This window comes from Schistocerca serialis, chromosome 7 (genome assembly GCF_023864345.2).
Source record: "Schistocerca serialis cubense isolate TAMUIC-IGC-003099 chromosome 7, iqSchSeri2.2, whole genome shotgun sequence".
NCBI lineage: Eukaryota > Metazoa > Arthropoda > Insecta > Orthoptera > Acrididae > Schistocerca > Schistocerca serialis.
Window position 1 is genome coordinate 514,218,237 of NC_064644.1, and position 27,168 is coordinate 514,245,404.

The 27,168-nt window shown below is 42.9% G+C and overlaps 1 protein-coding gene across 1 annotated transcript in view; it reads right to left on the reverse strand.

The window, feature by feature from the left end:
* Positions 1-27,168, reverse strand: part of LOC126413182 (uncharacterized) — a 166,221-nt gene that overhangs the window by 99,927 nt on the left and 39,126 nt on the right. The window contains exon 2 of the mRNA XM_050083078.1: positions 15,987-16,175. Coding sequence (XP_049939035.1) covers positions 15,987-16,175 — 189 coding nt within the window. The remainder of the gene's footprint in view (positions 1-15,986; positions 16,176-27,168) is intronic.

Below are 27,168 nucleotides of genomic sequence, written 5' to 3' on the forward strand. Positions count from 1 at the left end.
CTCCCGTGGAAGATACGGATGCAGTGGTTGTTCCTGTAAGACTTTCGCTATGCTGAGCTGTTCCCGCACGGACAGCAACCACATCACAGTACTTTTGCATCCACACATAAAAGCCTACGACAACTTGGATTCCTCAGTGTTAGAAGCTTAGAGGTATGGTAGAACACCCGACACATAAAAGCCTACGACAACTTGGATTCCTCAGTGTTAGAAGCTTAGAGGTATGGTAGAACACCCGATATGGAAGGAAATGTGTTGCATGCGACCGGTTCAAAATGGTTCAAGTGGCGCTGAGCAGTATGCGGCTTAACATCTGAGGTCATCAGTCCCCTAGAACTTAGAACTGCTTAAACCTAATTAACCTAAGGACATCAGGATTCGAACCTGCGACCGTGGCAGTCGCGCGGTTCCGGACGGAAGCGCCTAGAACCTCTCGGCCACAGTTGCTGGCCATGCGACTGGTGACTATCATCCCTTTGGTGGTTGGTGATTTGCACGACCTGTGAACACAAGCCAGTCAACTGTATGAACAGCCGTTGCACCATTATTATCTACAGGATGTGCAACCATTGCATCCGGTGGATTTCCCATTGCGTGAAACGTGTGTAAATTGGTTCCTCCAGCAATGTACGGAAAAACCACAATTTTCCTGCTTTCCTGTCGTTTACAGACGAGGCCATGTTTACAAGAGAGGACATGTTCAATTGTAGGGATAACTATGGATGCCGGCCGGAGTGGCCGAGCGGTTCTAGGCGCTACAGTCTGGAACCGCGCGACCACTACGGTCGCAGGTTCGAATCCTGCCTTGGGTATGGATGTGTGTGATGTCCATAGGTCAATTAGGTTTAAGCAGTTCTAAGTTCTAGGGGACTGATGACCTCAGAAGTTAAGTACCATAGTGCTCAGAGACATTTGATACCTATGTATGGAATGACGTTGTTTATCGCTGTTAACACACGACAAACACTGCCGGAAACCGAAACCCTGGACAGAACTGGGGAACACGGAATGCAAACTTGAAGATAACGAGCTGAGGAGGGCATTAATGCCGTCAACAGGAGGTACCGCGAGCGAATGGAAACAGGCCAAAGAGCTCATACCGCCTACATCTGCACTGTTTCGCACTCTTCTCGGTGCAACACAGAAAGCTGATTGGGACAACAACCAAAATGAAATGCAAAATCTCTGAAGCGAGCCGGCGGCGGCCATAGGTCCCCTGTGCCAAAATAGTCAGAAGGTATCTCTGACAACCTCTGAAAGTTTATCGGTGGAGTTCCGGTTCACCCCGCGTGCTACGCTGCAAACATGTATTTGGCGATACTCTCCGCTTTTTCAGTAATAGTTTCTCTGACTTTGGTATTATTCTGCATTCACATTCGACAGTTTCACTTAGATGGCGGCAATTACATGTTCCCTCCTAGTGTGGTAATTGACACTTGGTAAAAAGGTTTCATGAGGTAGACTTCCAACAGGTAGGAGTCGTTAACGAGTAAAACATACAAGCTAGCTGCCTTTCCCAGAAAGCAAGTAGACGATGGCTTCAGTTATTTTGATGAAAACTGGATACAGCGTATGTCGAAAAAGTGCTTAAATTTGCGAGAGCGTCAGTAAAATGAACTGGCGGTTGTTGTGGGTGACAAACTTACAAAATAATAACGTACATCTTTCGTTATAATGTATCATTCCACTGTTAGAAAGCCACTTTATCCCTAAAAACTTCCCATTGACACTGGCCGCTGTATTCGGCAAAATTTATATTTCTTCGTATCCGCCTGCAGTTTTTAATTATTTAATGCTGGTGAACGCTCAGCTCAGTTAAAAGATGTCTGGAGAATTAATTCCTTCTGTAAAAGTGAATAGCATTCAGATTAGTGCTGAAAGATATAAAATTTATTTTATGCTCCGGAGCTTAGAGATAAGTTTATATTTACGACTCTTACAATGGCGTTATGGCTACTCCGGTTATAAACTATAAAAGAGCGTTACGAGTACCATTTCAGAATGACTTACATATCCACTGTAGAAATAATTTCACGCTGTGAAACTGGTGCCTCGGAGACAACGGATACAGCCGGAAATTGGTCTTATCCTCAACACAGGGCTGCTCCCGAGATTAAGTCTCTTACTGTGAGCAGAATATTTGTTACGATAGTTATACGTGGGAACTTAAAAGCCTTATGCCTTTCTGGGATTCAGACACGCGCCCTTGCATTTTGCAGACTGTGTGCTACTAGTAACGCCATTGGAGAGCGCTTCCCAGACGTAACCACATCTTCACCTTGTCGTTTGGTCAGCCACTCTTCAGGACTGTCAGCCCACTATGCAACTCTATGTGCCTGGTGCATGTTCATTCTATGCACTATGGTGGCTCTCATAGTGGACTCTTTGGCCATTGTCGGCTAAGGCCTAACGCTTCTCACAAGTGGCATTTTAGCCAAACCACTCTGAGGACGTAGCGGGTTGCCATTAATTTAGGCCCAGACAAAAAAGGTATCACAGAAAAGTATGTTAGATCGCGAATACATCGTGCTAAAATTCATTCACAGCCGCTGCACCGTAACACCTCACACTAACACCCCGCCAGTTCGAGTTAAGAAGATAGCAGCAGTGGGTCAATTGGCATACGGGCAGGAATGTTGCTGAAATTAGCAGTACTTTATTATCTTCAAGGCCATTCTGGGTATCCCACCATGCTCAGGCAATTGCACATGTGAAACTGCCTGGCAGATTAAAACTGTGTGCCAGACCGAGACTCGAACTCGGGACGTATGCCTTTCGCGGGCAAATGTTCTACCAACTGGGCTACCGAAGCATGACCCGTCCTCACAGCTTCAATTCTGCCAGTACCTCGTCTCCTACTTTCCAAATTTCACAGAAGCTCTTCTGCTGGTAGAGCACTTGCCCGCGAAAGGCAAGGGTCCCGAGTTCGAGTCTCTGTCAGGAACACAATTTTTTTAATCTGTCAAGAAGTTTCATATCAATGTACACTTCGCTGCAGAGTGAAAATTTCATTCAGGAACTGCACATGTATTTCACTGACAGCAGCGATAGCACTTCCTCACCCCCAAGGCCATTTCAGGAATCATTGCATCTGGCCACATCCCAGGGCCAAGGAAGAAAGGGTAAGGGGGATAAGAAATCATGTCATTATCAGCATTTCCTTATTTCCAAGGGCATACCAGGAAGTGTGACATCGACATCATTGCGTCTGACCACATGTCCAGAGCGTGGAGAGGGATGGGAAGGGAGGCGCACTTCACACACTGTGCTCCTGTGCCCTTGCTCGGCAGCCGAATACGATACAGTATCTTAACTGCCTAAAATACCGAAAATTTCTTCAACAGTGTTTGTGTTACTGATTTCCAAGAATTTATTTTTGACTGGCTCATCAGCCACATTGGTAAACATCATTTGAAGCTGCATATAATTCGCCATGCAATACTCGAATGAGTAAATATATTTCTCCATAAATAATCAAAAACCAACATCTACTAACAAAATACAAATAACCAATTAGTAATTAGCAGTTGTTGAAAAGTATGTTTTACCTTGAATACTAACAAAAAAAACCTGAAGATGTGTAAGAAACGCTAGTCCTGCTTCATAATCTAGTTTCTTCCGTCACTAGAAGATCGCTGCATCGTAAAAAATGAGTGCTCCTGTCGCTAACACATGGTTGCACTGTAGAAAGCGAGAAAAGTTCATTCTTTGTACAACTATTATTTTTGAGGCTTTTATTATCAACAAGCCATCATGTATATAACCAAACAGTCTTGTACAGAGATGAAACACGTGATCCATTCTGTAGCGGTTTCCATCCTGGTAATACCATGTTGTCTAGCCAAGGAAGACGTAAAAATGCCCCATAGTCGCACGCCTGGAAACTTTATAAAATCTGTAAGGTTATTACCAATAATGTTAGTCGCTTTTGAGCTTGTATTTTAACACATAAATATAGTACAAAACTTTTATTCTACATCTGGAGGTCATCCGCATTGAACAATCAACTGCAACTGTCTTCTCATATAGCAAAACCTTAGGTGTCGTTTCATATAGGAGATGTTACCTCCAAGGGAACATAAAACTCCACCTATAAATCGTCAAAGTAGGTTGGTTCCTGTCACTGATGCGTGGAGGTGAAGAAGAGTGTCTAAAATTTATTATTGTAGGTTTATAGTGTACGGTTTTACGACGCAGAATAGTATGTGCCTTCCACATGTGGTGTTAACGATATCGTAGCATATTCCATAAAATGGCGACGAATAATAATGTAATGGAATAATTTAATGGTAAATTCCGTGATTTGTGTCTGGCAGAGTTCCAAACTGCGATGGATGTACTGTGCTGCTGGTGGTATTGTGGATAACAGTGTTTCTTTATTACTCTGTGCTGTGTGACAGGCAAGCCATGAAAATTCCTCATAGCTCTCTCCCACATATTATATGGTTCGTGTGAAAAAGATGATTGTTGGAAAAAGCATTGCATTTTCTTTTTCGAAACAACTAAACTCTCAAAGTTCCTTAATGTGTCATATAGCTGAATGATGTCAGACACACTATAATGGTATCTGTTTAGCCTCTACACGAATGGAAGGTGGTCATACGATGGTGTGCTTATGAAGAATGTCATTTACATCTACATACTTACTCTGCAATCCACTGTAAGGTGCATGGAAAATAGTGGAGAATCAGATGGAGATATGATGAACTATATAAATGATGAGAATAGAGCACAATATAAATGCACTACATCTACAAGATTATGTGAAGTGTTGATCACATAACTGAATGTGTCACCGATGTATGATGTGTGCCAGAGTTGTGTCTCAGCTACAGGAAGAACATTTTTATAGGAATGTGTAATGGAATTATACATATATTACAACTTGTAGAAAAAATATTGATTTATTACAACCTTGCATCGTATACATATACATTTAGACCACTCTTCACAGTCCATTCCTTACTCATAAATCACTGCTTAAAATACCATTTTTAGCAAAGGAAAGTATACATGTATTGTAGCTCCTTAATAAACATTGATAATTTATCACATTTTTTCATGTACTTAAACTTTTTTCCAACACCTGTTCATTTTCCCCTTTATTAAAATATTGTCTGTGTGTTTGCTCTGAATTAACTGATTTCATAGCAGCGCACAGGTGGGGTTACATACTTACTGAATTTAGCCTGCATAGAGGAAAATTATTTGCTAAATACTTCTGTATGATATGTCGAGCTTTTATGAGAATTTATGAAATATAAACTTTATTTGTTAAACGTAAATAATCATAGTTGGAGTATATTATTTACATTCACTACACATATTATCAACCTTGAGTTAATCTATGTGTCATTTGTGCATCAGAGGAAATTTTACTGTTTTATTTTTATTTAAAGTGGCAGTACTGGGGAAATACAATTATCCCCATAGTAGAAACGAACATGTCTTACTTTTTCTGCCATAGTCACCAGCTAAAACTTGGCCACCAGTGGGTATTTGTTATTATTTATTGTTTTTTGGATGGTTCTTGAAATTTCTTATGTTCATAATGTTTACATATTCTCGAACATTCGATGTTTGTAGAAATACCAGCGTTCTGAAATGCTCTGTGTTTGAATAAGTAGTTGCAGTCTCATTCCCCGAAATGAGGTTTTTTTTTTTTTTTTTACTGTAGATTGGTGTTTGTAATAAACGTGCTTCTAGTACTAAGTGTTGCATAATTCAGACTTGGAGTTAAGTGCAGTTACGACATGACAGCACTACTTTTGTAATGTTACTCACCTGGACCTTAAATGAGCTGAGTATTCATGAGTTTAACGCTTCTGATGAAATATAAATATATAGACGAATTTGATGACTGCTTTTGTGCAGTTCAATACATTAGCCAAGTGAAACACCGAATCGCTAATAAATTTATACTTTCAAATACTGGTATTGCAGATTAACTGTAGGTAAGTACTCGTATATGTCTGTCATCGTTTTCTGGTATGGAGTGAAACAGTATTGTGTCAGTATTGTTTATTCTTTATCAGAACTTATCAGTGAACTGAAAAAATTATTGCAGACAGTGTTCCGTATAAGAGGATGTGTAGGCTAATTGCAGACGGCATAGGTTACTGTGAGATCGCACTGAGCTGAATAGGACGTTAAGTTTAGCAATGATGTTGCAAGTCTCAAATTATGCACTTCTTCCATACTGATGAAACAATATCTTGTTTCTCAAAAGGGCTTTCTCGTCATTTACTCTGTCACACTGTTTTGATACGAATTACGTACATCAGGGCTTTGTATAATTCTTTTGTTTACAGTAAATGGCAATAGTATTGATTGCAGAGTAGTTACGATTAATAAGAGTCCTTATTTCGGAGTGACAATGGATTATTATCCACTGAAATTTGGTAAAAATGCATTTCAGAATTTATATGATGCTTGTGCTTCAGTTCTGCACTCGATCATTGTGCATAGTTACAGCATTCATTAAGCCTTGTCCTTAGGTGAAATAATGATTAAATATCAACACATGTTGAGAAGAGTGGGTAAAGGAAGATTGCGACCATGCAAAATTTTCATGGTGGGAAGTAAATATTACTTATTCTATTTTTATTCATGCATCTGAAAAGCTGTCTTTTTCCAGAGTTCAAGAAGATTTGCGTGAGAAACCTTTGTGACGTTTGGAACGTAAGAGAGGGGCATTGGGAGACCAGAAGCTGAGAGAACAGGTTGTGTCTCTCTTGGGTGACTCAGTAGGTATATGGATAAGTATATCATCTGAACATGAGACATGTCAGCCAGGTCCATGTAAACGTTATTTCCGGACATTAGCTCATTATCTCAGTCTTAGCACCACAATTTAGAAACCTCTACTATTTGTGCAATTTTGATCCTAACGATTTGGGGCTTTCCATATGCGATCACTAAAATAGACAGTCCTCTGTAGGTTTTCGGATTCTTCTTTTCGCCTGTCTTATGTGAACCTGTGATTTATCATTAATCGAGAAAATGTATTTACGTTAGTACAAAATGTGCATTTCAGGTTTCATGACTTTCCAGTCTACGAATGTATGTATTAGGGCGTATGGGGACAATTTCTCAGTCTAAGAATGAATAAAATTTTCAGTGTAGCACGCAGATGACTTCATCATGCATATCATTTTTTCAGTGAGTAGCTTCCACATGAGAATTATAAATGCACATGCACAGTTGCCATACTCCCTCCAGGTGTCAAATTTTGTGAATATGTTCGATGTTGCTATAATTCATACTTCATATCCCTCGTTTCTCTTATTATCAAAACAACTTTGAGGGCAGGTACATAGTACTGACAAAAGATTGTTTCCTTTTGTTTTGCAATACAAACCTTTGGTCAAATTTTTCAATTAATCGACTAGAGTATTTAAGTATTTTCCGATTATTATCAGACAATCGGAAAGTAGAACCTCATTTGCACACTGGAAACGTTTTATGGAGGTGAAACCGACTTTCACGTTTGGTGTAGAGACCCTGATCCCAACCCACTAGTGTACTTGCTGTCTCTCGATTCACATAACGTGGTGAGTATATGTGTCACCATACCAACAAAATGATGCACTAAATAAGTTTCGTTCTTCTTAAAATGGACCAAATGCTACAGAGACACAAGTTTTTTGCATTTACTTTTGCTAAGTATTCTGCTGATGAGGAGCCTATGATGCCAGTAACTTTCACATAGATGATTTCTTATGTGAAATACACATACTCTGCTTCTAATATATTTTAATCTTCCGCCCAGACAGATTCAGTGATCACGTCAGAACCAGAGACATTTTAAATTTTGATGATACGTCACAGCAATTAGGCTTCGGTCGTAACCTGTGGCAGCAGTGGCCACAGGCCAGCCCCCTGACCCCAAGACAGCCAGAGCCATGCCAGCAGCGAGAGGTCCACAGGACTTCCGATCCCAGGCCCTAACGAAGCCAACAAGGAATACGATTCACTTCATTTCATTCGAGGTAAACCACCCTGTTCTGACCTGCATGTGCCATTCGTGGTTAATTTTAAGACATAGCATTAGTTTATTCATTTACACATAATTTTCACAGAGATGTTAGACAAGTAAAGTTGACACAAAAGAAAACGCAATTAACACCCGATCATTAATGTCATTCATAGACGACACACTCAGTGTGCAAGTTACACTTCCAGCTGATATAAAAAAACATGTGAATGCGACCACATGCCTCTAATGTCCTTTTTGTCTATAATTCAGCATTGTTCGCCTGTATGGAATGTTGAACTCACAAAGATGAGATGAAATTAGTATAGTGTATTACAGAAATTGGGCCTACGAATTACAAGTACAAGACACTATATTGTGACAATATATTATTAATCTACTTTTTATTTATGTCAGCCCCCCCAGTATATATTTACGACACACTTAGTCACTTAGCAAGTTACATGTTACATGTATCATTTTCACGATTTTTTTATCGAAATCATGTGTAACAAGTCAGTTTACACGATATGCATTCATGTTACTGTTAACATTACTCGATACATTATTTTTTAATTCTAGTAATGCCACTACACTTAAAAACTCGTTATTATTCTGTAATTTTTTTATTAGAAAATATCAGATTTACGCTGAAGTTCGTCCATGGAACAACTGGAGCTGTCCAGGATTTTAGCTTAGATTTAATATTTGTTTTGCTATACATTAGAGATGTTATGCTACTGAACCAATGATCCAAAATTTTTTCAGTTGCATATTGAACTCCTTTCTGAGCCACTGACGGCTTTAATTCCATGTAATAAAGGTCATTATTCTTCTAGTGTTGTGGGTATGCGTATCAATATTCTTCTCAAAGTGTGATGGATTATTAATGATGAACGTCATTAGCAAATATATGTATTTAGATGGTGCAGTTAAAATGCATAGCTCCTTGAAGAAGTACCTGCATGACGACTATGGATGAAAGCGACATGTTGTTAGTAATACCCGCTTTTGTGTAATCAGTACTTTCTTTCTGAGTGATGAATTACCTCAGAACATTATTCCATAAGATATTAATGAGTGGAAATATGCGAAATAAGAGAACGTCAGGAGGTTGATTTGTTTGTTTACTAGACTGGTAATTATGTAAAGAGCAAAAGTAGCTGAACTTAATTGTTCAAGAAACTCATTAATTTGCTTCTCCCAGTTGAAGTCTTCACCATTATGTATATCCAAAATTTTGGATCATTCTACCATATTTACTAAGTCCTCTTCATAAGTAACAGCTGTTGGTAAAACACCATTTGTTGTACAGAATTGAACACAGTGGGATTTCTCAAAATTTAAGGAGAGTCCACTTAATAGTTTCTTGAAAACATCATTAATAACCTTTTCTGTGACTTTCTCTCTAATGGAATATATTACAACAGTAGTATAGTCTGCAAAATGTACCAATACTGCTTGTTGAATATTAAATTGAAGACCATTCACGTATATGATATACAGGAGTGGACCCAAAACTGATTCCTATGGGATTCTCTTTGTGATTTTTCTCAGTCACTTAAAATTTCTACATTTTCGATATTGCTTAAATTATTCAGCACAGCTTTTTACACTCAGTTTGCGAAGTATATTTCAAGCACTTGAGCTGAAGGCCATTAGTTTCATAAAACTTGTTTTTTTCTGAGAGAATAACATGATCTACAATCATACGCCAAGAAAACATTCCAAAAAAGATCAACTTGGGATATATTATTATTTAAGGCTAGTAACCACAATCATTGTTTTCCTTTACAAGTGCAACGGAATTGTAAATGTACTCTGATTACAATCAGAATTTTACTAAGCAGATATTGACAGAGTGTCTCATTACTACACGTTGTCATAATTATTACTGTGGTCTTCTATAGTTTATAAAATTTATCTATATTTTCTGCTGATTATCCACGGAAACTGATTCCATTGTTAAGAATTGATCCTACACAGGGTTTGTGTGTAACTGACAGAATGACAACTTGCTGATGATATTCTTGTTGCTGGTATCTTCATGTGCTCATTACATTTCAATTGACAATGAATATTCATTGTTGAAAATATGCTGTTCCTCAAACAATCTATGGAGTTATCAACTTCATTCATTCGGTAGCATTTTTTTACGTTTAAGCTAAAACTGATGCAGTACGATTTACATACGTTTTGTATTAGTCTATTAGAAATTTTCTATCTGTAAAAATTCTTGATGGCTTAACTGTCTTCGTCAACCAAGAGGTATGCTGTTTTATCTGTGATTATACCGTTGCTACAATCAACAAAGAGAATTTTTACTCTATGGTTGACTTATTTCTGAAACTAACTAATGTGCACGGTACCACGACCCCTTAGGGTAGAAATTATAGACAGATGGCAGACTCAGTGCTGTGAGATAAGGAACTTATACATGCACTGCTACAGCACTTAAAGTTCATCTGCTGTCTCTCTCTCTCTCTCTCTCTCTCTCTCTCTCTCTCTCTCTCTCTCTCTCTCTCTCTCTCTCTCAGATGCTTTGTTGTACAACAAACAGTCAGCTAGGACCCTAGCACGCTATTCCCCTGCACCTTCTACTCCAGTTTGTTTCGTAGAATGACTGCGCTAAACCATGTAGGGGCGAGTCCTGATGATGGTGCTGGTCATAGGATGGTACCAACTCTTCCAGTCCAGCAATCACAGTATCGGCTGTTCAGATACGCATCTCATTCTACACATTACTTATTACAAGCGTGTAATTGCTGCCCCGACAATACTCTCCAGAATTCATCCTTCGAAGAATGCGTACCAATTGCCAACTGACCGATGTTTATCGGTGACACATTCTCCCAAACGATCCGATATCATCTTCTCAAGTCACAACTTCGTGTTTCTGTATCTTGGTTTCCTGAAATGCAACTTTCTTTCCGTTTGGCAATGACAGTTGTTTATGTTCCACTTACATCGTGAAACTGATGTTGGAATGTAGTAAACTGAGATGAACTAAAAAAAATCTTGCTTGTAGTATCATTTCCGTGGCCAGATCACGGACGTGTCATCCAAATAGTAGATTGGCTTAAGAACCGTTTGTTATAGGGTCATCTTTAACCACCAGTGCGAACCTGAAGGCTATCACCGGTGGTGGCGGACAGTCCACAGCATCTCCGTTTACCTGTTCGTAAAACTTCCGTAGAAATAGGAAACAGGAGTCGGCAGCCAACAACCGAACATCTCGTTAAGAGGCACTCTGGTGAACTGGGAAACCACCTAACGGTGGTTTAGAAGCTGCTGTACAAAATGGGTGGAATTCCGTCAACAAGCCTTGATACCCGACCCACAGTCCAATTAACTTAAACTAACGGCTCAGGTCCCTTGCGTACTGCGTGGAGCTGTTCCTCCCGAGTTTAGTAGTATTCTATGAGGTATGCATAGGAAACGTTGTGCAGGTGTCAGAAAAGAAGACCACTGAATAAACATCTTTGGGGAAATATTTTAGAGACACATAGTGCCTAATAACCACGCCTGGAAGAAAACTAGATTTCCAGTCGGTCACACGATCATATATAGTGGAAACAAGCATGGTCGCCCTGTATTTGGAAGAGGATTTGTGGTTCATAATAAAATAATGACCAATGTGATGACACTAGAAAATGTCAATGAAAGAATATGCTACATCGGAATCAAACGCAAGTATAGAAATATCTCATTAATAAGTGTCCATGCTCCAATTGAGGACAAGGAGGAAGATGTAAATGACGAATTCTATGACACCTTAGACCAGATGTACTCCAGATTACCACAGTATGACATCAAAATTGTGCTGGAAGACTTAAACGCCAAAATAGGACAAGAACAGCAGTGGAAACCATATATAGGCTTGTTCAGCCTTCACACTGAATCAAATGATAATGGTATAAGGCTTATCAACTTCGCCACACCTAGAAACATGAGAATAGAAAGTACATCATTCCCCCATAAAGACATACGTAAAGCAGCATGGTCTTCACCAGAAGGATTAACTAGAAACCAAATAGAGCATGTTTTGATAGAGAAAAAACTTAAAAAGGCAATAACAGATGTTAGGACAGTGAGAGGGGCTGAGATAGGATCAGACTATTCTCTTGTGCTAATGAAGATGAAAGAATCATTACGAAAATCACCAAGTAAGAACAACGGTGGTAACATAACCCAAAGAGTAGATGTGAGTAGGCTAAAAGAGGAGGAGGTGGATAAAAGTTTAAGATTAAGCTTGAAAGTAGATTCGCTGAATTAGAGAATAAAAACAACAAAAAAGAAGATGAAGATATCAACACAAAATGGAAGAAGATGACAACAGTTATGAGGGAGACAGCACTTGAACTACTAGGAGATAATACTAATATCAATGTAAAGCGCAAATCATGATTCAATGAAACATGTAGAAAAGCAGTACAGGACAGGAAGAGAGCCAGACAGGCAATGACGAACTATAACAACCATGAAAACCAAACAACATACAGGAGAGCCACGAGAGAAGTGAAAACTGTAATAAGGCAAGAGAAAAGAGCATTCATATATAAACAGACAGAGATGGCTGAGGAGGACTATTACCAGAACAGTGTTACAGGACAATGGATAGCTATAGATAAGAATACAGAGCTAAGTCTGTGATAATGAAGGACGAGAATGGAAAACTGATCACTACGAATGAAGGAAATTTAGACAACTGGAGGAAATACTTTAAAAAACTGCTAAACAACCCGGTAGATACCTACAACAATGAAAACAAGACAGAAAATAATCCGAATGTACAATCATTAGCCGAAGAACCAACTCTGATGGAGCTGAAGGAGGCGATAAAAAGACTAAAAAATCGGAAGGTCTCTGGCATAGACATGATATCAGCAGAGCTCATCAAAGAAGAGGGAGAGAAGATACATGAATAGTTAGCCGAACTGATAAAAGAGGTATGGAGAAAAGAAGTAATGCCGGAGAGATGGAAAACTGCTGCTGTATGTCCCATGTACAAGAAAGAAGAGAAAATGCTGACTCAGAACTACAGAGGGATATCTCTTCTATGCACATATTATAAAGTAATATCAAGAATTATACTGAAAAGGCTCAACTCATACATTGAGGAAATATTAGACACAGCACATGCAGGGTTCAGAAAAGGTAAATCAACAATTGACCAAATATTCACACTAAGGCAAATATGAAGTAAGAAATGGGAGCACAATCGTGATATCTTTTGCACGTTTATAGACTTCAACAAAGCATACGACAGCATAGTAACAGAGGATATGTGGAGGATAATGGCAGAGTATGGGATACCTGAAAAGCTGATCAAGGAAATTTAAATTTGTGTGATGAAATCGAAGTGTAGAGTGAGAGTACAGGTGGAGTTCTCAGAAGCATTTGAAGTAAAAACAGGAGTAAGTCACGGAGATATTATATCTCCAACCCTGTTCAATTTGGCCCTCAACAATGCCCTGAGAAGAGTAAAAAGTGAAAGTGCAGGTGTCACCATAGGAAAAAAGATAAATGTCCTGGCTTTTGCGGATGATATTGTACTGATAGGAAAGAACATGAGGACCTGGAGAAAATGGGGAATGTGCTAATGGAAGAAGCTAAGAAAATAGGTGTAAGTATAAATGAAAGTAAAACGAAGTTCATGGTAGTAGGAAGAAGAGCTCATTTAGGATCAAACCATCCAAAAATCGGAAATCTATCAATACGCAAGCCAGACACATTCACTTACCTCGGTGTCAATATCGACCAACAAAACCTTGCAGAACAAGGGATAGTAAGAAGAATTCAAGCTGGGGGAAGATGTCTAGGAGCTATATACAACATCATAAGATGGAAGGTGTGTACTGTGTGTGTATTGAACTGGGGACCTAGAAGCGATGGAGAGGCTTTGTCCCCGCCGCAGTACACAAACCCACGACACGGGGTTAAGCAGTCCACTCACCCCACCGCCGCCCCACACCGCACCCAGGGATATTGTGCGGTTCGATACCTAGTGGACCCCTCCCCCGTCCAGCCCCCCCCCCCCCCTCCGCGTGAACGTCTCATTCCATCATTCGAGTGTAGCCCCAATGTTTGCGTGGTAGAGTAATTAAGAGTAATAACGGTGTATACGTACGTGGAGACAGTGTTTGCGCAGCAAACGCCGACATAGTGTAACTGAGGCGGTTCTAGGCGCTACAGTCAGGAACCGCGAGACCGCTACGGTCGCAAGTTCGGATCCTGCCTCGGGCATGGATATGTGTGATGTCCTTAGGTTTGTTAGGTTTAAGTAGTTCTAAGTTCTAGGGGACTGATGACCACAGAAGTTAAGTCCCTTAGTGCTCAGAGCCATTTGAACCATTTGAACTCGGAATAAGAGGAACCAGCCCGCATTCGCCGAGGCAGATGGAAAACCGTCTTAAAAACCATCCACAGGCTGGCCGGCACACCGGACGTCGACACTAATCCGCCGGGCGGATACGTGCTGGGGACCGGCACGCCTTCCCGAAAATCGAAGTTACTATCTAGGCAGGCAAAAATAAGAATATTTCTGATGACCATCAAGCCAATAGTGTGCTATTCAAGTGAGACATGGAGCCTCACAAAGAAAACAGAAAAATCTCATCACTTTTAAAAATAAAGCACTGAGAAAAATGTAAGGACCAGGGAAAGAAAATGAATAGTGGAAAATAAGGAAAAATAGAGAAATCGGACGTACACACTGCCTGATGTCGTAGCGAGTGTGAAAATTGAGAGACTAAGATAGTGCGGACATGTAAGGAGGAGAGGGGACGGTAATAAATTCTGTAATAGATGGAAAAGCTGAAGGACAGAGACTAATGGGACGGGCGAGAATGAGATGGAAGGACAGTACCATGGGAGACATGCAGATACTGGGTCTGGGAGATGAAGACGCAGATGACAGGAAAGTGTGGAAGACTGGACTGAGTGAGGCCAAGGACCGGCTGAGGTTTGTGTGGCCAATGTAAGTAAGTAAGTATAGTGCCTAATATTTAAAAAAAAAGACTCATTACAGTTATTTCAGCTAAGAAGTTTTACATCTTCATTCGTTCTTACACCTTAAACGCGTTGTTGTTGTTGTCTTCAGTCCTGAGACAGGTTTGATGCAGCTCTCCATGCTACTCTATCCTGTGCACGCTTCTTCATCTCCCAGTACCTACTGCAACCTACATTCTTCTGAATCTGCTTAGTGTATTCATCTCTTGGTCTCCCTCTACGGTTTTTACCCTCCACGCTACCCTCCAATACTAAATTGGTGATCACTTGATGCCTCAGAACATGTCCTACCAACCGACCCCTTCTTCTAGTCAAGTTGTGCCACAATCTTCTCTTCTCCCCAATCCTATTCAGTACTTCCTGGTTAGTTATGTGATCTACCCATCTAATCTTAAGCATTCTTCTGTAGCACCACATTTAGAAAGCTTCTATTCTCTTCTTATCCAAACTATTTGTTGTCCATGTTTCACTTCCATACATGGCTACACTCCATACAAATACTTTCAGAAACGACTTCCTGACACTTAAATCTATACTCGATGTTAACAAATTTCTCTTCTTCAGAAATGCTTTCCTTGCCATTGCCAGTCTACATTTTATATCCTCTCTACTTCGACCATCATCAGTTATTTTGCTCCCCAAACAGCAAAACTCCTTTACTACTTTAAGTGTCTCATTTCCTAATCTAATTCCCTCAGCATCACCCGACTTAATTCGACTAAATTCAATCATCCTCGTTTTGCTTTTGTTGATGTTCATCCTATATACTCCTTTCAAGACACTGTCCATTCCGTTCAACTGCTCTTCCAGGTCCTTTGCTGTCTCTGACAGAATTACAATAAACGCGTAAATTGTACGTTATTCTGTATCATATATTGCGGGATATCTCTGATGCTTACTTTACGTTCAAAACCGTCATGCATGCCGTTTTTACTGTCTCGGAATATGGCTTACCATTGTCTGCTACGCACGTTTTACGTTTAGTGCCAGAGCAGAATACAGTAGACGCTCTAGCGGTATCGGGAAATGATAACGGCCAGCTGCATCTGTGGTGCTGTTCCACTGCTCCCGTGGAGCCAGCGGCAATAAAAGCGCCGCGGGATCAACGTAACAGGAGCGGTCGTCGTCGTCGTCGGTGGCGGCGGCGGCGGCGGCGGCGGCGGCGGTTCGGCAGTACGGCCAGGTGCCGCTGCGCACAGTGAAACGCTGATGTGCGCCAGGTAAGCGCCCTCTCAGTGGCTGTAGTTTCACAGTCGACTGGAGAACCTCCTCATGCATTTATTCTTAGTCTTAACTCGTCGTACCGGCTTTGGCAGCAAGCCATCTGTACAATGCCGTCTAGGACACATTTACAGTCGGCCGGTGTGGCCGAGCGGTTCTAGACGCTACAGTCTCGCACCGCGCGATCGCTACGGTCGCAAGTTCGAATTCTGCCTCGGGCATGGATGTGTGTGATGTCTTTAGGTTAGTTAGGTTTAAGTAGTTCTAAGCTCTACGGGACTGATGACCTCAGAAGTAGAGTCCCATAGTGCTCAGAGCCATTTGAACCAACACATTTTCAGTAGCGAATTCTCACCGGCAATGAGAGTTTTGAGCGTGACCATGTTGAAAGTTTGGCGTCACAGAGTCTAATACGATACGAAACCCCGGAATCGTTGACTCGGTGAACTGATAATAGCTGCTGCAGTCTAGACAGTGGATGTCGGTCGTAATGAGCCGGCTGCGAGGAATTCCCAACAGTGTCTGGCGGCGAGTGAAGGGTAACATCGTGTAGAGCAGCAAAGTCCTACGTTTGAAGTAAATACTGATGGAATGGTATTCAATACACCGTCTTCAGTCACTAACAGAAATAGCTGTACTTACACTACTGGCCATTAAAATTGCTACTCCACGAAGATGACGTGCTACACACGTGAAATTAAACAGACAGGAAGAAGATGCTGTGATATGCAAATGATTAGCTTTTCAGACCATTCACACAAGGTTGGCGCCGGTGGCGACACCTACAATGTGCTGACATGTGGACAGTTTCCAACCGATTTCTCATACACAAACACCAGTTGACCGGCGTTGCCTGGTGAAACGTCGTTGTGATGTCTCGTGTAAGGAGGAGAAATGCGTGCCATCACGTTTCCGACTTTCATAAAGGTCGGATTGTAGCCTATCACGATTGCGGTTTATCGTATCGGGACATTGCTGCTCGCGTTGCTCGGGATCCAATGACTGTTAGCAGAATATGGAATCAGTGGGTTCAGGAGGGTAATACGGAACGCCGTGCTGGATCCCAACGGCCTCGTATCACTAGCAGTCGAGATGACAGGCATCTTATCCGCATGGAATCTGTAACGGATCATGCAGCCACGTTTCGATCCCTGAGTCAACAGATGTGGACGTTTGCAAGACAACCACCGTCTGCACGAACAGTTCGACGACGTTTGCAGCAGCAGGGACTATCAGCTCGGAGACCATGGCTGCGGTTACACTTGACGCTGCATCACAGACAGGAGCGCCTGCGATGGTGTACTCAACGACGAAACTGGGTGCACGAATGGTAGAACGTCATTTTTTCGAATGAATCCAGGTTCTGGTTACAGCATCGTGATGGTCGTATCCGTGTTTGGCGACATCGCGGTGAACGCACACTCGAAGCATGTATTCGTCATCGCCATACTGGGGTATCACCCGGTGTCATGGCGTGGGGTGCCATTGGTTACACGTATAGGTCACCTCTTGTTCGCATTGATGGCGCATTGAACAGTGGACGTTACATTTCAGATGTGTTACCACCCGTGGTTCTACCCTTCATTCGATCCCTGCGAAACCCTACATTTCAGCAGGATAATGCACGACTGCATGTTGCAGGTCCTTTCTGGATACAGAACATGTTCGACTGCTGGCCTGGCCAGCACATTCTCCAGATCTCTCACCAAATGAAAACGTCTGGTCAATGGTGACCGAGCAACCGGCTCGTCACAATACGCTAGTTACTACTCATGATGAACTGTGGTATCGTGTTGAAGTTGCATGGGCAGCTGTACCTGTACACGCCATCCAAGCTCTGTGTGACGCAATGCCCAGGCATATCAAGGCTGTTTTTACGGCCAGAGGTGGTTGTTCTGGGTACTGATTTCTCAGGATGTATGCACGCAAATTACGTGAAAATGTAATCACATGTCAGTTCTAGTATAATATATTTGTCCAATGAATACCCGTTTATCATCTGCATTTCTTCTTGGTGTATTAATTTTAAAGGCCAGTAGTGTAGGTATACCGAATGATTATGACTAAAGTTAAACTTTCAAAAGGCTGTAGAAATAACACCACTGGGCAGAATGATGTCAGTTGCAACGGAATATTATCGTAGAAGGGGGGAAACGTATGGCAGAAGAAAAAATAGTGCGAAATTGATTAATAGATGGCGTTGTATGTGTCAGAATACGAAAACGAAAACACCTCTCATGCTCACGATCCATTGAAGGTGATATAAACACGCCCGGTACACGGCTTTTCCTCCTTTCGCGTCTGCGACATTCGCCGTGCTGTCTCAATGCAGAATCTCTCTCTGCTTGTATAGCTGTATTACAAGAATGATGATTGTGCATACGTCTTTCTGCAGAAGTTCCGTATGACTGCCGTGCTTCTGGAGAAAACGATTCGGAAATTTGAAAAGACGTGTTATTTTTTGTGTGCAAACCTGGTAGAGGGAGGAAACGAATTGATTCGATGTCAGTGGAAGCAGTGGCTACAGCAATGTAAAAGGAGACGAGCGGTGGTGTGCAAACGTGTAGTGCATGGAGAATTGCCCGAACATTCGATATACCCGTGAGCACGGTGCGTAAAATCCTACGAAACATCCTACTTTGTTACCCATTCAAAATTACCCATGTGCACGAGTTGCTTCCTGTTGACCTGCCAGCAAGAGTGACCTTTGCTTTACAATTTCTTGCTCGCATGGAAGTGGACAATGATTGGCCGTGGAAGATTTTGTGAACAGACGAAGCCCATTTCCATCTGACATGATATGTCAATGCACATAATCGTCGAATATGAGCAACCGAAATTCCACACGCAAACCAACCAGTACCACTTCATCCTGAAAATGTCACTATATGGTGCAGGTTGACGGGATCATTTATCATAGGGTCAGGTTCTTCCGGTCTTGTTACCTGTACCGTCACTCGTAAGCGCTATGAGTGTCTTTTGCGCAACCACGTCATTCCAGCTCTCCAACAGCGTGAATGTGTGGATAGGATCATTTTTATCCGAGATTGCGCACTTTCGCACATTTGAGATCCAGTCAAGCAGCTGCTGAAGCGCCATTTCCCTACAGCCTGGCCGTCCCAGTCCCCTGATCTTAATCCGTGTGACTTCTGGCTGTGGGGCTTTCTGAAATGTGTTTTGTTCAGAATTCCGATTGCAAACTTAGCTGCATTGAAGGCACGCATTGCGCAATACATTCTGAACATGACCCCGGAAACATTTCAACAGCACTGTTGAGATCCCCTGCTATACCCGCAGGACAGGACAGATAGTTCAATTTGTGGAAAGGGGCCAAAATGAGTGACTGACAGTTGCACTCGAACATACTACTTTATTCATTTGACAAACATTACAAGAGTAAAGAAAACATTAAAAACAGAGCATGCCAAACATTAATTTTAGAGCTTAATTCCCGGCTAAATGCGCCATTCAATCTCACGCCTCGGGCAAAACAACTTTAATTTAAAACCGGCTGAAGGCCAATCTCTTAAGACTGAAAAACAAGATTTTGAATTTTAAAAGGCAGAAAGCCTTATCTTACAACATTTCTCCAAATTAGTCTGAAGGCCTAAATAATATCACGCCCTAAGGGCAAAACAACTTTAACTTAAAATCGGTTGAAGGCCAATAGTTTAAGGCTCAAAATAGGAATTTGAATTTTAAAAGGCAGAAGGCCTTATCCTAAAATTTCTTTCAATCAGGCTGAAGACCCAAACAATCTCACACCTTAAGAGCAAAACAACTTTAATTAAAAATCGGCTAGGAGCTATAGATAAACAAACAACAAGGACAAATAAGAGAAGGCAGCACATCAAATGGCGCTCAGAAGTTTCCACGGGTCGGACTGGAATTCAAACGCTCGCTTAGGCGAGACTGGCAGTCAGCCCAACAATTCTCAATCCGACGGCAATCCAACCGACAGACAGTCAACGGACCAAGGGACAGGATAACTTCCGCTCCACCCGACCAGCACACAACAGGGAGTTCAATGGAACACCGAAGATCGCAGAAGGTATTGGCGCCCAAAACAAATTACACATTCGGCTGTCAAACTACACGCCGTGCCGGACAGCCACAACACGACGAGGAAAATACGCTGCCTGAATTTACGTCAACGGCCAGTGCGGGTAACCGGAACGTTAATGGCCACAAGGCAGAAGATATCGCTGGTGCACTTCAATTCCAACATAATCAAGTTAAACTCCACAGGAGGGAGGCTGGAATTTCGTCAACTTGAAAACACACGTTGTTGCTCGAGGGAATGTCCCAACAGCCTACAACGAAATTCAAACGGCACAATGTGAACAGCTGGGGCTGTCTGGTAGATTAAGTAAAGACTCAACTTTCGTGTCCGGGATCGGTGAGCCACGGACCTCGTAGCAATGGGAACAGCCACTCACACTCCGATCGCGCGTGGACGCCGCTCACGGGCCCGGCCAGACACGCGCCACGGAGACTTCCTCGCTGCTCCACGCCAACCGACCAACTGTCCGCACACGACACAGTAGGAAGCTACAAGCGTGAGGCCAAAGATAGTACAAGCGTGCGAATATCGATACACACTGCAGCTACGACTAGCGGAGAGAGAGGGTAACAGCATAATCGCGATAAACGCGGGAGACTAATCACAGAATAGGAACCAAGGTTTAATGCAAAGCATAACACGAGCCAGCCACGGCTCAGCTGTTTCTCGATTTCAGCTTGTTGCAGAAAACGGTGGATATTGAACATGTTTTGCGCCAGTCACACGGAAATTGATAATTCTATTTGATTTTAATTGACTTTTTTATGCGGTTTTTGGTCTCAGGACAATTAAAAACCGATTTTTTCCATCCGATATGTTACAACCCTGTAACTAACACTATCACACCTGTACACCCATGCACACTGAGTAGTACAGTTTGTTTAAGGTCAAAATACACCTTAGGCATTGTTATATGATTCATTTGTCATTTGTAGTCGACCTCTATTGAATTATGATGCTTACAGCGCCATCTATTGCTATATTTTGTAACAGTAATACTGTCACGCAACTGACTCTTGATGATGAAAATCACAGAATGTACTGGCAATGGCCATCGATGAAGCCGACGCAGCGCTATGTTCTATATATTAAACTGTGAAACACGAGTACCAGCTCTGTCTCATGGATATTGGCAATCGCGATTTCAGTAATCTGCTTTATCTCATTCATTGTGTGAGAATTATTTGAGTGCACCTGACCCTTCAGTTTAGCCTATACGTAAAGATCATAGGCAGAGAGACCCGGCGATCGAGATAATCAGGAGATTGCACTGCCTCAGCCGATTGTGCTCACCTTGACGAATACCTCATGCACTCGCGAAAAGATTGTCAAGTTAGTATCTGGTGTCGCTCCGTCTTGCTGAAAATACTGTTACAGTCATTCATCTTTTGTGAAGTGATACACATATGGATTAAACGATTTCTGGAGATACCGGTTAGCATTAACTGTTTCGTTATAAAAAACATGTTACGATGCAGGCACCAGAAACTGCACACTAAATTAGTCTTGAGATCATACTTACAACTGCTCTTCCTAGTATTGCTAATGGATAATGGCGCATATTCTGCGAGTTCACATACCTTGACGGGCTGAATCAGAATTCCGCCTGTATGTTTAAAAGCGGATACGATCTCTTGTTACCTGTTCCCAAGCTCTAGGAAGTTCAAATCAGTGCCAAAAGAGCATCCACGGCTGATGCCGTACTCCGCTGCACTGCTACTTTTTACGAGGCACTCTGTGAAGCTAGCGTGTATTCATGTGGTGCAAACATGGGTGTGTGTGTTTGTCCTTAGGATAATTTAGGGTAAGTAGTGTGTAAGCTTAGGGACTGATGACTTTAGCAGTTAAGTTCCATAAGATTTTACACACATTTTAACATTTTTTTGAATATTATGCACCAGTGGTATCACTCCGGTCAACATCCGTGATGTCCTAGACAGTGCCATGTCACATTGTTGTGTACTATAGTTCTCATACCTCGAGTTAAATACACTCCTGGAAATTGAAATAAGAACACCGTGAATTCATTGCCCCAGGAAGGGGAAACTTTATTGACACATTCCTGGGGTCAGATACATCACATGATCACACTGACAGACCCACAGGCACATAGACACAGGCAACAGAGCATGCACAATGTCGGCACTAGTACAGTGTATATCCACCTTTCGCAGCAATGCAGGCTGCTATTCTCCCATGGAGACGATCGTAGAGATGCTGGATGTAGTCCTGTGGAACGGCTTGCCATGCCATTTCGACCTGGCGCCTCAGTTGGACCAGCGTTCGTGCTGGACGTGCAGACCGCGTGAGACGACGCTTCATCCAGTCCCAAACATGCTCAATGGGGGACAGATCCGGAGATCTTGCTGGCCAGGGTAGTTGACTTACACCTTCTAGAGCACGTTGGGTGCCACGGGATACATGCGGACGTGCATTGTCCTGTTGAAACAGCAAGTTCCCTTGCCGGTCTAGGAATGGTAGAACGATGGGTTCGATGACGGTTTGGATGTACCGTGCACTATTCAGTGTCCCCTCGACGATCACCAGTGGTGTACGGCCAGTGTAGGAGATCGCTCCCCACACCATGATGCCGGGTGTTGGCCCTGTGTGCCTCGGTCGTATGCAGTCCTGATTGTGGCGCTGACCTGCACGGCGCCAAACACGCATACGACCATCATTGGCACCAAGGCAGAAGCGACTCTCATCGCTGAAGACGACACGTCTCCATTCGTCCCTCCATTCACGCCTGTCGCGACACCACTGGAGGCGGGCTGCACGATGTTGGGGCGTGAGCGGAAGACGGCCTAACGGTGTGCGGGACCATAGCCCAGCTTCATGGAGACGGTTGCGAATGGTCCTCGCCGATACCGCAGGAGCAACAGTGTCCCTAATTTGCTGGGAAGTGGCGGTGCGGTCCCCTACGGCACTGCGTAGGATCCTACGGTCTTGGCGTGCATCCGTGCGTCGCTGCGGTCCGGTCCCAGGTCGACGGGCACGTGCACCTTCCGCCGACCACTGGCGACAACATCGATGTACTGTGGAGACCTCACGCCCCACGTGTTGAGCAATTCGGCGGTACGTCCACCCGGCCTCCCGCATGCCCACTATACGCCCTCGCTCAAAGTCCGTCAACTGCACATACGGTTCACGTCCACGCTGTCGCGGCATGCTACCAGTGTTAAAGACTGCGATGGAGCTCCGTATGTCACGGCAAACTGGCTGACACTGACGGCGGCGGTGCACAAATGCTGCGCAGCTTGCGCCATTCGACGGCCAACACCGCGGTACCTGGTGTGTCCGCTGTGCCGTGCGTGTGATCATTGCTTGTACAGCCCTCTCGCAGTGTCCGGAGCAAGTATGGTGGGTCTGACACACCGGTGTCAATGTGTTCTTTTTTCCATTTCCAGGAGTGTATCTAAGATTGACGTACATCTCAACGGAAAAATGTCCTGTTGTAAAAAATAGTTAAAAATCTATTTGTATCACACGAGGCACCTATTGACAACTTTTCCAGTTTTCAAAGGTTATTTTCTTAACAATTTCATTACTGATTGTCTCGAGTACAGACTACGTATTCTACAGTGTTGAAACCGTCGTGTCAGTGTCTATACCCATACGTTTTTGCCAGCTCATCACATCTGATTATAGGAAACTGTGATTTATGGAGGTACATGAGATCCTTAAGCTGTACTTTTTTTAAATTCGTCATCTACTTTGACATTTAAGCTTTGTAGCCAATCGTCTCTATCTTCCAAATCCTCATGAAAGGCATATTTTCAACAACAACAGAATGGTGGGGAGTACGATCTAGAATTATTGTCGATGTTGTAAGCACACAACGCGAATACAGTTTCCCCGATTGTGCGTGTACCGCAGTCTCCTGGCCAAGAATTGTAAGACGACAAAACAAACAACTTCTCAGTGTGCAATGAATTATCCCACGAGACAACTAGCGGCCTGAAACTGCAGCATAGTGAAAGTGGCAAGTGTTGTATCGTTACGGTAAAAGTCTGGCGACCAGGGCCGGTTGGTGCACCTACAGGTCTCGTGGGTTTGGCTGAGCGCGTGTCGTGTTTTCGTCGTAGGTGTCGCCCCCCTAGTTCTTTCGTAGCTGTCTGTCCTAGAATATTTTTGGACAGACTATATCTTCGTTCATCTACTTAGGAGATCTTGTGTATCCTGGCTGCGGCTGCAGTAGTGGTGGGGGACATAGCAAAAGCGAGCAGCAGTCGTATAGGTCGCGCAGGAGACGTCGACCGATCCTCAGTGACCAGTTTTGGTCCAAAGAGCTTGACGAGTTCACTCAGAAGAATTTTCCAGCTCCTGACCAGTTGGCGATGACAGAATCGAAGCGCACGCCCTGCAATCTATCTCAACCGATCTTACACAAACTATTCGTAAATAAATGTTATTTTTGATTTACCTGTATCCTTACATGTCGGGTTCATTACGATGAGCCCATCGTAGTTACAGCTATATTTACGAGGAAGTAAGAAACATTGTGAAATTCGGAAAAGTTTGCAATGAAAGATAAAGGTCGCTATGATTTTGCGTCTGGCGCATATGACATACGCTACTGGCCATTAAAATTGCTACATCAAGAAGAAATGCAGATGATTAACGGATATTTATTGGACAAATATATTATACTACAACATTTTCACGCAATTTGGGTGCATAGATCCTGAGAAATCAGTATTCAGAACAACCACCTCTGGCCGTAATAACGGCCTTGATACGCCTGGGCATTGAGTCAAACAGAGCTTGGATGGCGTGTACAGGTACAACTGCCCTTGCAGTTTCACCACGATACCACAGTTCATCAAGAGTAGTGACTGGCGTATTGTGACGAGCCAGTTGCTCGGTCATCATTCACCAGACGTTTTCAATTGGTGAGAGATCTGGAGAATATGCTGGCCAGGACAGCAGTCGAACATTTTCTGTATCCCGAAAGGCCCGTACAAGACCTACAACACGCGGTCGTGGATTATCCTGCTGAAATGTAGGGTTTCGCAGGGAGTGAATGAAGGGTAGAGCCACGGTTCGTAACTCATCTGAAATGTAACGTCCACTGTTCAAAGTGCCGTCAATGCCAAGAAGAGGTGACCGAGACGTGTAACAAATGGCACCCCATACCATCACGCCGGCTGACACGCCAGTATGGCGCTGACGAATACACGCTTCCAATGTGCGTTCACCGCAATGTCGCCAAACAAGGATGCGACCATCATGAAGCTGTAAATAGAACTTGGATTCATCCGAAAAAATGACGTTTTGCCATTCGTGCACCGAGGTTCGTCGTTGAGTACACCATCGCAGGCACTCCTGTCTGTGGTGCAGCGCCATGGTCTCCGAGTTGATCGTCCATGCTGCTGCAAACGTCGTCGAACTGTTCGTGCAGATCGTGGTTGTCTTGCAAACGTCCCCATCTGTTGACACAGGGATCGAGACGTGGCTGCACGATCCGTTACAGATTCCATGCGGATAAGATGCCTGTCATCTCGACTGCTAGTGATACGAGGCCGTTAGGATCCAGCACGGCGTTCCATATTACCTTCCTGAACCCACCGATTCCATATTCTGCTAACAGTCATTGGATCTCGACCAACGCGAGCAGCAATGTCTCGATACGATGAACCGAAATCACGATAGGCTACAATCCGACCTTTATGAAAGTCTGGAACGTGATGGTACGCATTTCTCCTCCTTACACGAGGCTTCACAACAGCATTTCAACAAGCAACACCGGTCAACAGCTGTTTATGTATGAGAAATCGTTTGGAAACTTTCCTCATGTCAGCACGTTGTAGGTGCCGACACCGGCGCCAACCTTGTGTGAATGGTCTGAAAAGCTAATCATTTGCATATCACAGCATCTTCTTCCTGTCGTTTAAATTTCGCGTGTGTAGCACGTCATCTTCGTAGTATAGCAATTTTAATGGCCAGTAGTGTAATATTGGAAATTTGTGGTAAGTGCCCATGGGACCAAACTGCTGAGGTCATCGGTCCCTAGGCTTAGGTACTACTTACTCTAACTTAAACTAACTTACGCTAAGGACAACACACACACCCCCCAGCCTGAGGGAGGACTCGAACCTCCGACGGAGGGAGCCGTGTGGACCGTGTCAAGACGCCTCAGACTGCACGGCTACCCAGTGCAGCCTATATGTTGCTGTGTATTAAATTTAGCTAACATATTAAATTTTTCTTTACACTTGGTTGTAGGTCTCTTTATGTCACTAATCTCAACAAAACTGGTCTGACTTAGTGCACTCATTTGTGATCACAATGCTCCAGTGATAGAGCCAGAGTGAAATATTCACACCATTTCTCATATTTCGCAAACGGTTGAGATATCGAAATGAGATTTTGACAAATGATAGCACACAGAGAGCAGAGACTATTTTTGCATGTGGTTATTATGCAAATTTCGTTACATACCGTGTTATTGCACTAACTATAGACTTTAATGATGAAAGAAGGTAATTTTTAAGACCCTTCGATAGCTGGTGAAACGTGAAAAGCCGTGGGTTTTGGAGCAACATAAGTGAACTTTTCCTCAGTTCCTCACTTAATAAACCTAATAAACCAATGTTTCATAATTCTCTCTCAGTTGCGCCTGTACAACACGTCAGTGAGGTGCGACTGTGTAAACTCTGCTGAGTTTTGTGAAAAGAAGCTAATTTTAACATGGAAACAAGAGAAATGTGTAGGTTTTTCCAGAATTCCCCACTCGTGACTCTTCTCCGTAAGCTAAAATGGTTAACAAACAAGGCAAAACCAAATCGCTGCGTTTTTTGGCAGAATTCTTTTTAGATACTAACCAAAGAAGATCTGACAGATCTTTTTGAATGGTCGCCATGCAAATGTGAGCGTGGAGGGGCCCTGCTTAATACTT